The sequence below is a fragment of the Arvicola amphibius genome, chromosome 5 (genome assembly GCF_903992535.2).
Source record: "Arvicola amphibius chromosome 5, mArvAmp1.2, whole genome shotgun sequence".
Classification (NCBI taxonomy): Eukaryota; Metazoa; Chordata; class Mammalia; order Rodentia; family Cricetidae; genus Arvicola; species Arvicola amphibius.
The window spans coordinates 141,936,636-141,948,798 of record NC_052051.1 but is presented as its reverse complement, the minus strand read 5'-3'; the positions used below and the strand labels follow the sequence as shown (position 1 = coordinate 141,948,798).

General features: G+C 45.9%; 1 protein-coding gene across 2 annotated transcripts in view; it reads right to left on the bottom strand.

Annotated features, from left to right (window-relative positions):
• Positions 1–9,360: 9,360 nt before the first annotated feature.
• Positions 9,361–12,163, bottom strand: part of Cep192 (centrosomal protein 192) — a 76,130-nt gene continuing 73,327 nt past the window's right edge. For both annotated transcript variants that reach the window (XM_038329553.1, XM_038329555.1), the window contains 3 exons: positions 10,898–11,024; positions 10,459–10,517; positions 9,361–9,781 (listed from right to left, as the gene is read on the bottom strand). In XM_038329553.1, coding sequence (XP_038185481.1) covers positions 9,643–9,781; positions 10,459–10,517; positions 10,898–11,024 — 325 coding nt within the window. In that variant the 3' untranslated portion in view covers positions 9,361–9,642. The remainder of the gene's footprint in view (positions 9,782–10,458; positions 10,518–10,897; positions 11,025–12,163) is intronic.

Sequence of the window (12,163 nt, the reverse complement as noted above, 5' to 3'; positions counted from 1 at the left end):
ACATTGTGGGACAGCTTTGGTGGGATGAGTCCCACCCGGTATGGTCTCCCTGGGAAGGGACAGAAAGGTGTGAACAGGAAAGTGTGATGCATTCACTCCATCCCCACCTTTGGGGGAATCTTGTTTTTAACTTGAGAGCCTATGACAGCAGGGAATAAGAACACCTGGAGCACCTGCTTGACGCCTGCCTTGTGGCTCAAACAGCAGCCCCCATGGGGTATGTACCTGCCAGCCTCCTTAAGGCTCATCATGTGACCTGTATTTTTCAAGGTGGATGGGCAGCTTCATATTCACTAACAGTACCAGTGTACCCTGTGTACAGGGGCACTGGGTGCAGACAAACTACATACAGGCATACCAGCCTTACGCAGGAATACTGTGCGCAGGCACACTGCACAGACATGGCCTGTGCAAATGTGCAATGCCTGGGCATATCCTGGACAGACACACTACATAGAGACCATGTTAGCGGCGGATTCTGTATGTGGACTGAGCCCCTCAACGTCACAGTAGTAGAGTCTGATTTAGACTCCAGGCCCTGACCCCACCCCTCAGAGCAGCCCTGGAAGCAGACGTCCAAAGACCTCGCTAGCCTCTGTGCATTGGTTTGGTCTCACTGACTTCCTTCACATTTTTCAGGTCACGCATATTCATTAGCAGAGAGATAAGTGTGACAGTACTGAGTGTGCAAACAGCAGGCATTCCCTTGCTCTGCCTTCCACAAGCAACCTACGTTACGGTAGAGAATGGTCCCTGGAAGGAGGTTCTACCACATTCCCTAATGCTCAACATTAGCAGTGTTCCTTCCAGAAAGGGGTCACACAGAGCACCATTTCCTTTCATTCTGCCTTGGCCATGGGCGCAAGGCTTCGGTGGGGTTTGGAGACAGTCTGAACTCACTCTAGAAGGAACCTGTCCCCTGGCATCGTAGCCAGTACTCAAGAGAACCATGGCTTTGTTTACGGTTTAAAGATATAAATAACCAGAACGTTTAAAACTTATGTTGCCTTAAGGTTGCAATTAGATGGCAGAAATGAAACAAACTCATTGTGTTTTGTAGCAGCAAAGTCTTTAAAGCAGCCAAGTATGGCTGCAGGGTAGTTTTCTAACAAGGCAGGTACCAGGGACCCCTACTGGTCTCTCTTCCTGGGACACCTAGCCCTTTCCATCTCCTGAACTACATATTAGGAAGTGAGTCTGAGAATAAATGTTCCAGGCTTAGAACCTTATCACCAGTCGATGTCATTTCCAACACCTTTCAAAAACCATCAACACCAACAGAAAGCATTTGAACAATCCAGACCATGGCTTCAACACCAGAGTCACTAGATGCCGGCATGTTTGGGAGTCTCTCGGGTCCCCCTGACCAACAACTCAAGGGGTGGTATCCTTTGACTGGCACTGGGGTTTCTGTTAGTCAGTGGCTCCTGCTCAATGGAACATTTGCTGTGTCTCCTGGCAGCAGCACTCCCCATCCGGAAACCAAACTCTAGATCAGCAGAACTTAAATTCAATTGAAAAGGAGACAAAATTGTCCTAGTGGGTCACTAGAGGTGATAGACAGTAGAGCTATTCCCTTTCCCACCACTTGATTCCTGGATACACGGATCCCAGCTGTGGGAGAAGCTGTATCAGACGTAGAGGCTGATTCAAAGTGTAGACGGCATACAGCCTCCTGAGGAACCCTCCCCAATACTTCAGAAGGCTTTCCCACTGTTCTGTCAATCCAGGATGATGGGAACCGTGGTGAGACCCTAGGTTCTATGATGGGAACCGTGGTGAGACCCTAGGTTCTATGAGCACGGGCCCACTGTTGCACTTCTCTGGCTGTGAAGTGAGTTCCTTGGTCAGAAGCAATGATGCCTGGATTGTAGGTAGATGAGAGGTGTTCTGTACAACCATGGATGGCGTTGGCAGAAGCATTAGTCAGGAAAGGCAAATCCATAACCAGAAGAGGGATCTACTTCAGAAAGGACAAAGTGGGCCAATGGAGTCAACCAGGTCACCAGGTCACCCACCCTCAGGAATGGTGCCTTGTCAAAGGCTCAGTGTTGGTCTCTGCTGCTGGCAGATCTGGAACTCAGTAGCAACTTCAGCCACGTCAGCTTTGGTGAGTGATGATAGTCCATGCGTAGCCTCCATCTCTGCCACCATGGTCACTTTGTTCGTCAGCCCATTAGGCAATGACAGGGATGGCTGGGGAAGGAGGCTGACTGTCCACAGAATGGGTCATCCTATCTCCCTGACTGTTGAACTCCTCCTCAGCTGAAGTCACCTTTTGATGAGCATCCACACGGGACGCAAGTATCGTCACATCTTTCGCCCATTTGGAGAGATCTATCCATCTACTCCCTCCCCAGATGTCTTTCTCACCCGTTTTCCAGTCAAACATGCTCTTTCAAGTCCCTGATCATCCAAACAAACTATTGGCTACAGAAAGGCCAAGGATCGGGGAGTCGCTCAGTACATGAGGTACAGCATCTCTGCAATCCCAGTCTGCCACTGGAATCCATGAGGATACTGGAGAGCTGCTACTTTTCTTTCTTTTAAAGATTTATTTATTTATTATGTATGCAACATTCCGCCTCCATGTATGCCTGCATGCAGATCTTCTTATGAGATGGTTCTGAGCCACCATGTGGTTGCTGGGAATTGAACTCAGGACCTCTGCAAGAGCAGCCAGTGCTCTTAACATTTGAGCCACCTCTCCAGCCCGAGCTGCTACTTTTCATTCTACATTGGAATCCTGAAAAAGTTCATTTTAATAGTAGCCACAGAAGCAGGGTAAGATGAACTCACGGGCAAGAGTGAAGGCAAGCAGGCGAAAAAATCAACTCTTCCTTCTTCCATATCATTTTATGTGGCCTCCCACCAGAAAATGTGGTCCAGGTTTCAAATTCCAGATTCAAATAACCTGACTTAAGCAAATCCCTCACAGGTGTGCCCAGCAGTTTGGGTTTTAGTTGATTTCAGATGGAGTTCGTAACTAAGATTATCCATCACAATAGCTAAGCAATCCAGTTACTCTTCAGTCCCCTGTCATCCCTGGGCTCCGGTGTTTCTTAGAGAGACCTGACAAGCTGTTGGAACTGTATGACATCTCTTCAGGAGACAAGCTGCCCCTCAAACTGGCATCAAGCTCCCAGCCTTTTCCTTCTAGGATGAAATTCCCAGGAAAAGTCCAATTTCTTAGGCTCCGTAGTTACAATAATGTGACAGCCATGGGAGAGGCACAAGTGACTCTTTGGAATATCTTCATTTTGTCTCGATGATAATCGGCCTTGAAAAATAGATGGGTGGTGGGGGTTGACCAAGCAGAAGTGGAAAGTGTAGAGAAAGAAAACTGAAGAGGTTTTACAGTCTTAGAAGAAAGCATTTTTTGGGGAAAAAAACCTTTACATTATTGCCAACTTTGTTAGAAACTTTTAAGAAACAACATTTACACAATAAAAAAGCATGGGAAAGGCTGCTGATTGCGCAGAGAGGCTCTCTGATTAAGGCATTTGTTTATAAATATAAATATGTTTGGAAGGCAGTTAATGCTGTATCAGTTCCAATAAACAGTACAACTGTGTTCTCCTGCAGGGATTACACAGTCCCTAGTAATGGGTTTTTGCCTGATTTCCAGTACTGCGGAGGTTGAGGTGCTTAAGGGAGAAGAAAGGAGAAGGTTCTCCCAGCAACATGGGTGGCAGAGAATACTGAGGAACAGTGTCCCCAAAGAAGAGTTCCAAAGAAGATTAAAGTTTCATTGGTTTACCTCTTCTACCCCCCAACTGCTTGTGTTGAAAGCTGGTCTTGGCTGGGTGGTGGTGGTACAAGCATGCATTTAATCTGGGCACTCAGGAGGCAGAGGCAGGTGGATCTCTGTGAGTTCAAGGTCAGCCTGGCTACAACAGCTAGTTCCAAGACAGCTAGGGCTGTTTACACAGAGAAGCCATCTCGAAATGAAATTAAAAAAAAAAAAAAAGAAAGAAAAGGAAAAAAAAGCTGGTCTTGGAGTAGGACCATGGATAGGTGCTGTCTTAGGGTTTTTATTGCTGTGAAGAGACACCATGACCACAGCAACTCTTATAAAGGAAAACGTTTAATTGGAGTGGCTCACTTACAGTTTCAGAGGTTCAGTCCATGATCATCATGACAGGGATCATGGTAGCGTGCAGGCAGATGTGGTACTGGAGAAGTAGCTGAGACTCAGCTGGAAGTCGACTGAGACCCTGGGCGTATCCTGAGCACAGGAACTCTCAAAGCCCGCCCCCACAGAGACACACTTCCATCAACAAGGCTATACCCGCTCCAACAAAGCCACACCTCCTAACAGTGCCGCTCCCTATGAGATTTTAAGGGCAAATTACATCCAAACTGCCACAGGCGCTTAGGTCCCGAGGTCTGCCCTCACTAATGACTATGCATTAATGGTTAATGCGCCAATGCACCATCTCCAGAGGGGTGCATGAATGCCAGTTTGGTTGTCTCTTAGATGTTCTCCTCTTGTACTCTGCAGGGTTCTCACCAGCAAGAAAGCCTTCATTGGATGTAGCTTCATGAGTTAAGCCTTCTCCATGCTCCTGACTGTAGGAAAGAAACTATTTTCCTTTATAACGTATTCAGTCTCAGGGATTCTGCTACAGTAACAACAACAAATGGACCACAGCAGCAGCACTCTGCTCAATGCCCAGGGCCCACAGCTTTCAGCTGCAGGAGCGGAAATGACTGCCTCAGAGATGCAAAGTGCCAGAGTGTGGGCATCCACACCTACTTCCTGCCTGCACTGTCTAACCCTTCCGGGCCCCAAGATGAGTGGCATTGACACTCATACTGTGAGTGCTCTTGGTATTTAGTAAGCTTGGAATGCCTGCAGGCCTTAAGTTAGAGCTCATTCAGAACCAACTCACAGGGTTCTTTGCTCCAGATTTTTACCTGGGAATAAATTAAACATCTTTTTTAAAAAGTCTGAGTGTCATGCCAGGCGGTGGTGGCGCACGCCTTTAATCCCAGCACTCGGGAGGCAGAGGCAGGCAGATCTCTGGGAGTTCGAGGCCAGCCTGGTCTACAAGGGCTAGTTCCAGGACAGGCTGCAAAGCTACAGAGGAACAGTTCTGGTGCTGGGCTGAAGCCAGGACGTTTCGCACACCCACAACCCAAATGAGGGCCTTTTACTCACAGCAGCATCAATCACTGTTGGATTATCACTGGATGGTATGAATAATTCTTTACAGTATGGCTGACATTGTACTGGCTGACGTCAGTATAACTAGCTTTTATCTTAAATTAAGTAGCCACTGTGTTATCTAGTGCTGCATAATAAATTACCATAGACATCATGGTTTAAAACAATTATCTCTGTGGACAAGAATTTGGGCAGTTTGGCTGGGGGCTGCTCAGGGTTCTCCTGCAAGGCTGTGAACATGGCATTGTCTGGGGCTAGAGTACCATCTGAGTGCCCACTCTGGAAGTTCACTTACTGGCTGATATAGTAGGATCTGGGTCAAGAAATGCAGTGTGTGCTTAGCTGTGGGTCACAGACCACCCACAACCCTCCCAAGATAGCAAGCCTCTTCCCTAAGGCCTACAAGAATCTGTTAGCAACACAGTCTTCAGAACTTTTGGGAACATGACTACCAAGGCGGAAGAGGCATTCTGCTACAGTTACCCCTGGAGAGGAGGTTACATAAGGCAGTATCAGTGGGCAGCTGGGATCATGGGTCATTAAAGAAGCCCTCTGACACAGCCACCATACTTTATGGTAGCAATACAAAGTGTTTTCAGAATGTTACAGCTCTGAACATTTTTAAAGTTGTCTGCTTGTCCTCCTTTCCAGAATAAGGTAATACAGGAGATGGTGCAAGACAGAACAAACAAGCAAAACAATTTTTTCTCTAAGGCAAAGTAAATTGAATGTTTTAACTGTTTAGCTCACTAACGCAGTGTGTCACTGGCCTGTGGGTGGCAAAGCACCGTAGTGGTTCTGTGAGATTTCTGGAGGTAGGAAGAGGTCTGGAGACAACAGTGTTCAAGGCAGAAGGACCCACACAAGGTAAAGTGGCACTTCAAAAGTCAATAAAAGCCAGCTAGGAAACTAATAAAGATACAGCATGCATAACATTTAGGGTCATGTGGTCAGATACCAGTGCGAAACAGCATGAAACACATGTATCCAGCCAGGGCTGCCACTCTTCAAGGAGACTAATGCACCAGCTCTCACTGGAGGAAAAGACACACAGAAACAGTCCCACCTGGGAAGAGGCTGAGAAGCGTTTCCAGCTTCAGATCAAGACTGTCTTCAAAACTCTGTTTAAAAAAAAAAAACAAAAACAAAACTCTCCCATGTCATTTGATAGCAAATAGAACAATTTCAGAATCATAAGAAACTGCCCAATTTGACTCTCTCCCCAAATCTGTGAAATATTTCCATTATACATAGAAAGTCATCCTAACCTGGAGTTGAAGACTGAAAACATATCCGCTTATCCAACCTCGTTCTGGATTAATTAAATCAGCAACATTAATGACTGAGCTAGGGGCTATGGGACTTCAGGTCTGACCTGCAAATGTCTTACCTGATTGACATCATCCTTACTACTGCAGACAAATGAGCTAAGGCAGCAGAACACACAACTTGGCCGGCCACCTTAGGGCTGTTCTACAATCCTAAGAGAATACAACTTTTCAGGTGACCATAAAATGCAGTGCTTTCACTGTTCATATCAAGAGTAGCCTCTTTATCGACAACTGGGTGCTCAAGTTAGAGAAATGAAGATTTGAGCCCCAGCTCAGACCCTCTAACTATATGACTTTTGGCCAATTAATCTCTCTAAATTTAGTTTGTCTTTGAAAGCATCAGCTCTAGGCCAGACCTGCTCCCATAAACCCCCCTGTGAAAGACGTTCCTTCAGTATTGGAGACCGCAGCAGGAAGAAGGGGCCTGTTCCAGCCTCCCCACATAAGAGCTCAGTGTCTACCAAGTCACTGAGAAGCATGACAGAGGTCATGCTGGACCACTACCTGGCTCTTGGAAAGTAGTCAATAATCAACTAGCTATGGTGGCAAATGTGTGTGGAAGACTAGAGGAAAGGCAAGAGAGAAGGCTGGGTGGGGGTAGGGCAACCATGGGGAATGCATGTCTCCTGAGAAGACGAAGCTTATAAACGAAGGGAGGAACATCTGGTCACCTGCTTGAGGGCGGTGCTCAGAAGACCTCCCAGAACAGAAGCATATGGTGGATATGGCAGGTGCTGCTGGGTGGCCAGTGACAGGCTACGTGCCTGCCCTGTGAGGTGTCTGAGGGCTGGAGGCGCCTGCTGAGCAAGGACGCCTAGGTTTTCCACTTCCCAGCTTACATCTTCCAGGCAGGAGTGGGCTAACACGGAAACACCTAAGAAAAATTGCATGAAGAGGAGAGGAGGGACACTGGACAGGGAGACCCAGGAAGGCCCCTCTGACCTTGGACAGTAGTAGTCAGAAAAGGACAGCCATGCTCCGAAGAACTTTGGGAAAGGAGAATGGCTCAGGTACAAGAACCCCAGACAGGCCTGCTGGGAGTCAGTGAGTAGTGGGGATGCCAGAGTCACTTACCCAGTTGGGAAAAGCCATAGAGAAGCATATGTAAGGCTGGCAGGGAACTAAAAGTTTGGGATTCCCATTAGATGACCACGTAGACACATGAGCCTGGAGCCCAGGGAGGTGAAGACTGAACATGGGGCAAGCAGAAAAGGCCTAACAGCAGCCTCCAGATGGAAGGGTCATCGGGAACCACGGCCCTGGAAGCTCACCTATTCCGTGTGCCTATCAGCAACTCTGATGAACTCAGCAGTGGGGGCAGGCTCAGAAACCAACAGCTCTTATCCAACTGCTTTAAAGACCCCAAATGTCATGTTTCCAAGACATGAGGCATAGAAACTCAAGGTCCAGAAAAATTAGATGGTCTGGGCTGGAGAGATGGCTCAGAGGTTAAGAGCATTGCCTGCTCTTCCAAAGGTCCTGAGTTCAATTCCCAGCAACCACATGGTGGCTCTCAACCACCTGTAATGCGGTCTGGTGCCCTCCTCTGGCCTGCAGGCATACACACGGACAGAATATTGTATACATAATAAATAAATGAATGAATGAATGAATGAATGAATGAATGAAAAAAAATAGATGGTCTAAGGAGGCAGAGTCCTTTTTAAAGTTCCGTGTGTTTCAATACTTTTTCTCCTCCTGAGTACAGCATAAAGGCACAGCGGTGGTTTCACAGAAACCAACAGCGCAGCCCTTAGGAAATGAAGGACCAGGAAGAACATTACAAAACATGCACTCTTACAATTTCTGAAGCTGAATATGGTCAAATGCCCACACAAATGTGAGGTGACATTACATGTGACATGTAAAATCTATTGATAAGCTGGATGGGGAAAAGCATTACCTGCTTATCATGTTGGAAGCTTTTGCAGAAGCCAAGTATGGTAGTGGTTTATGGCTTTAATTTAATAATCCCAGCATGTAGGAGGCAGAGGCAGGTTGATCTCCATGAGTTCAAAGCCAGCCTAGTCTATACAGTGAGTTCTAAGACAGCCAAGATTATAAAGAGACCCCCATCTCAAAAAGCAAAATAAAATAACAAAACAAGTCTTACCCCTGCCCCACCAATCCCCTGAGACAGGGTTTCTCTCTTTAACAGCCCTGGCTGTCCTGGAACTTGCTCTGTAGAACAGGCTAGTATCAAACTCACGGAGATCTGCCTGTCTCTGCCTTCTAAATGCTGGGATTAAAGAAGTGTGCCACCACCACCCAGCCTTTTATATTTATTTATATTGCAGGCATGAGTTATCACATCTGCCTCTGCAAGTCTGATCTCTAGGCAGAAGAAAATGAGAATGCAGAGATTTGCTTTTCTATCAGACACAATCCTTCCTTTTAACTGCAGTTGAGTTTAAGTTATCCAAACTTAAAACGCTACCAAGACAAAATCCCAGGGCCACACTGCACCAACACCTGTGCTTCTCAGAAGGCTGCTGGCTGGGCCTGTGACCATGCTCAGGAGATGCACCAGTGCTAGCCAGAAAGCAGCCTCTCACCCTCCGCCTTCTGGGTAGCACACGCCTGCAAAGGTCATGTCCACACTGCATCCAGAAGCAGCTGTCATGTCCAGCGCTAAATACAGTAAGCACAACATTAGGAAACAAACGAGCTTCCCCACTGTCTTTTTACACAGAATAAGAAGATTCTATCTCGGCAACCAGCTAACAGATACGAGAAATGCCTTAGGGGAAAGAAAATTGTAAAAGAGGAGGAGAAATCAGAATACACACTGAAGCTTGGGAACAACAGGATAAAGCTACATTCTAATTTTTATAAGGTAGCATCATGTAGAAAGACAGGTTCAGTAAAAAACTCAAGTTTATTTCTGAATACACCACATTAAAACATATGCTGTATTTATTCATAATATCATAATCAATTCAAAAATAGAATTTCTCCCCTGTAAATGTTAATGCTGTGAGCTAGATACATGATATTTTGTTAGGGACTAATTCTTTAAAACAAATCTATACTTTATATACATTGAATTTATCATACAAAATATATACATCAGCATAACTTTGGTGTAGAAAAATGAGATTGCCAAAATATAACAGGTCATTTACACAGAATGTATTCTAGTTAACTTTTTCCAAGGGCTTCTCCAATTAGACGAACAGCAATACTCTTGCCTTCATCTGTCTGGATCACAAGCAAAGCTTCAAATCTGCCCACTGACTCTGGTCTGAAGTGCACCGGGATGTGGATGTAGTGCCGGGCCCTGTGGGAGGAAGAAAGGAGGTATGAGGTGACAGCAGTCAGCAGGCACCTGCTGCAGCACAACGCTGGCACAGGCTGGAAGAATCAAGAAGCACGGATGCCTATTTTTAAATGTTCTCTGTGTAGTCCTGGCTGCCCTAGGCCCCCCCCTCCCCCCGTAGAACCTCCCTCTCAGGCTGGACTCAAACTCACAGAGACCCACCTGCCTCACCTTCTGAGTGCTAGGATTAAGGTGTGTGCCACCACTGCCCAGCCTATTTCTAATTTTTTTAATGCTAATATTTAACAAGTTGCTGAAAGAAAGGAAAGGAAAATCTAAAACTGAGATAGTTCAACTCTAGAATGTCTGCCTGGCATGCCTGAGGCCTGCGGTTTGTTTCCTTGAGACAGGGTTCTCCCATAGCTCAAGCTGCTCTCAACCTCGCTGTAGAGTGAAGGACCATGACCCTTACATTCTCTTACCTACACCTCCCACACTAGGATTTTGTGATGAGCCCAGGGACTAACGACACCCTAGGCAGGATTCTTCACTTTCTTGAATACTTGTGAAGAGTGAGCAGAAAGGTCCTCACTGCCAGAGCTGAAGAGGAGACACTGCAAAGCGGAGACTCCTCCTGCCCTCAATGTCAAGGGAGTCCGGTACCCTCAGAAGAGCACAATGATTTTTGATAAACTCACCTCAAGGAGTATTTCGAGTGTTTGATGTAGAAAGGGGCTCTGGGGCTCAAAAACTTCAGCTGGAAATGAACAGGAGACATTTTGTGACAGTAGGAAAATTTGGTATTTGTCATACATAAAACTGCATATAAAGTTAGGTTCAGCCTGAATATTAGGCAGGACAAAGAACGCTGTGTAAGTAGAAACACATTTAAAGAGTTTAACTAATGTAAATGTTATCTAGAAATTGTCTGTGTGGCAGAATATGGAAGAAAAAAAGGTTAAAATTTTTTAATTTCATTTTCAAATAAAAGATCATGGACTGCAAATGAATTTCCTCTCAAATACAATATTAAAGTAACTTTAAAAATCTATGTATCACAACTGAAATATTATAGAATATATTTCTAATCATTAAGAAATGACCTTTTGAAAGCCCACAGAAATATTTTTAACTTACTGCATGAGCGAAAAAAGAGTTATTTCGCAAATTGACTTTCAGTGTCCTGGATTCCCCGAGTTTGGTTGGCAGGAACATGTAGACATCCTTTGGGGCATATACTCCCCGGTGACTCAAGTCAAACTGCCTGCTTTGGGAACAGGTTTACAATGAGAGGCAATTACTCAGTTTGTAACAATGTTTCCGTGTTCCTTATTATACAATGCAGCTTTGTATTTCATCTGCGACTCAGAGACTTGTACTGGAGTTTATTTAGTCTATGTGAATGAAGTCACGGGGAGGCTCTTCCAGAAGTGCCGGGTGAGGGGCACTGGGAAGGTGCCTTCGTCCCATTTCTGCTTCAGTTCTTGTCACCTGAACCACTCATACTTCCATGGCTATTCTGAACTGTCCAAAGATGCTGACCTCTCTGGCCTTTCCCACAGAGCTAGGGGCACTTTATCTGTTTCGGTCCTGATTCTATACATTGAATCTCTGCCACTCTGCCTTCTAATCTCTCTTTGGATTTCACTAGCATGACACTAGTTGTCTGTCACGTTTCCTGTTTACTTCCCAGTATTTTCAGGGCTTATAACCAACTTACCAGTGTGAAGACAGGACTGTCACGGTCCCCCCATTTGAAAACTTTGGGGGCAAGACCAAGGCACCCACCAGCACCGCCCCGCCATCTTTAGTATTTTTTAGCATCATCAGAATTTGAAGAATATGTGTAGGTGTGTCTTCTATCTATCTGATGATTTCATTGGATAATTAATAAAGAAACTGCCTGGCCCATCTGATAGACCGGCCCTTAGGTGGGTGGAGTAGACAGAACAGGAAGAAGGAAGTGAGGTAGATGGCTCAGTCAGATGCCACGCCTCTCTTAAGTTAGGCAGACCGCCGTGCCTCTCCTCAGAGAGATGCCAGATGCGATGAAGCTCCAGCCCAAGATGGACACACGCTAGAATCTACCTGGTAAGGCACCACTTTGTGGTGCTACACAGATTATTAGATATGGGTTAGTCAAGATGTGAATAAGAGCCTGAAAATAATGGGCCAGGCAGTATTTAAAAGAATACAATTTGTGTGTTGTTATTTCGGGGCATAAGCTAGCCAGTGGCTGGGAGCCGGGTGGCGGGAAGCCGCCCGCACCTCTTCACTACAAATATGAGGTGAACAGATAGGTGGACAGCAGAAAAAGGATGTACTTTCAGGGCTGGAGAGATGGCTTAGTAGCTAACATCACTTCCTGCTCTGAGAGGACCTGAGTTTGTTCTCAGCACCCAC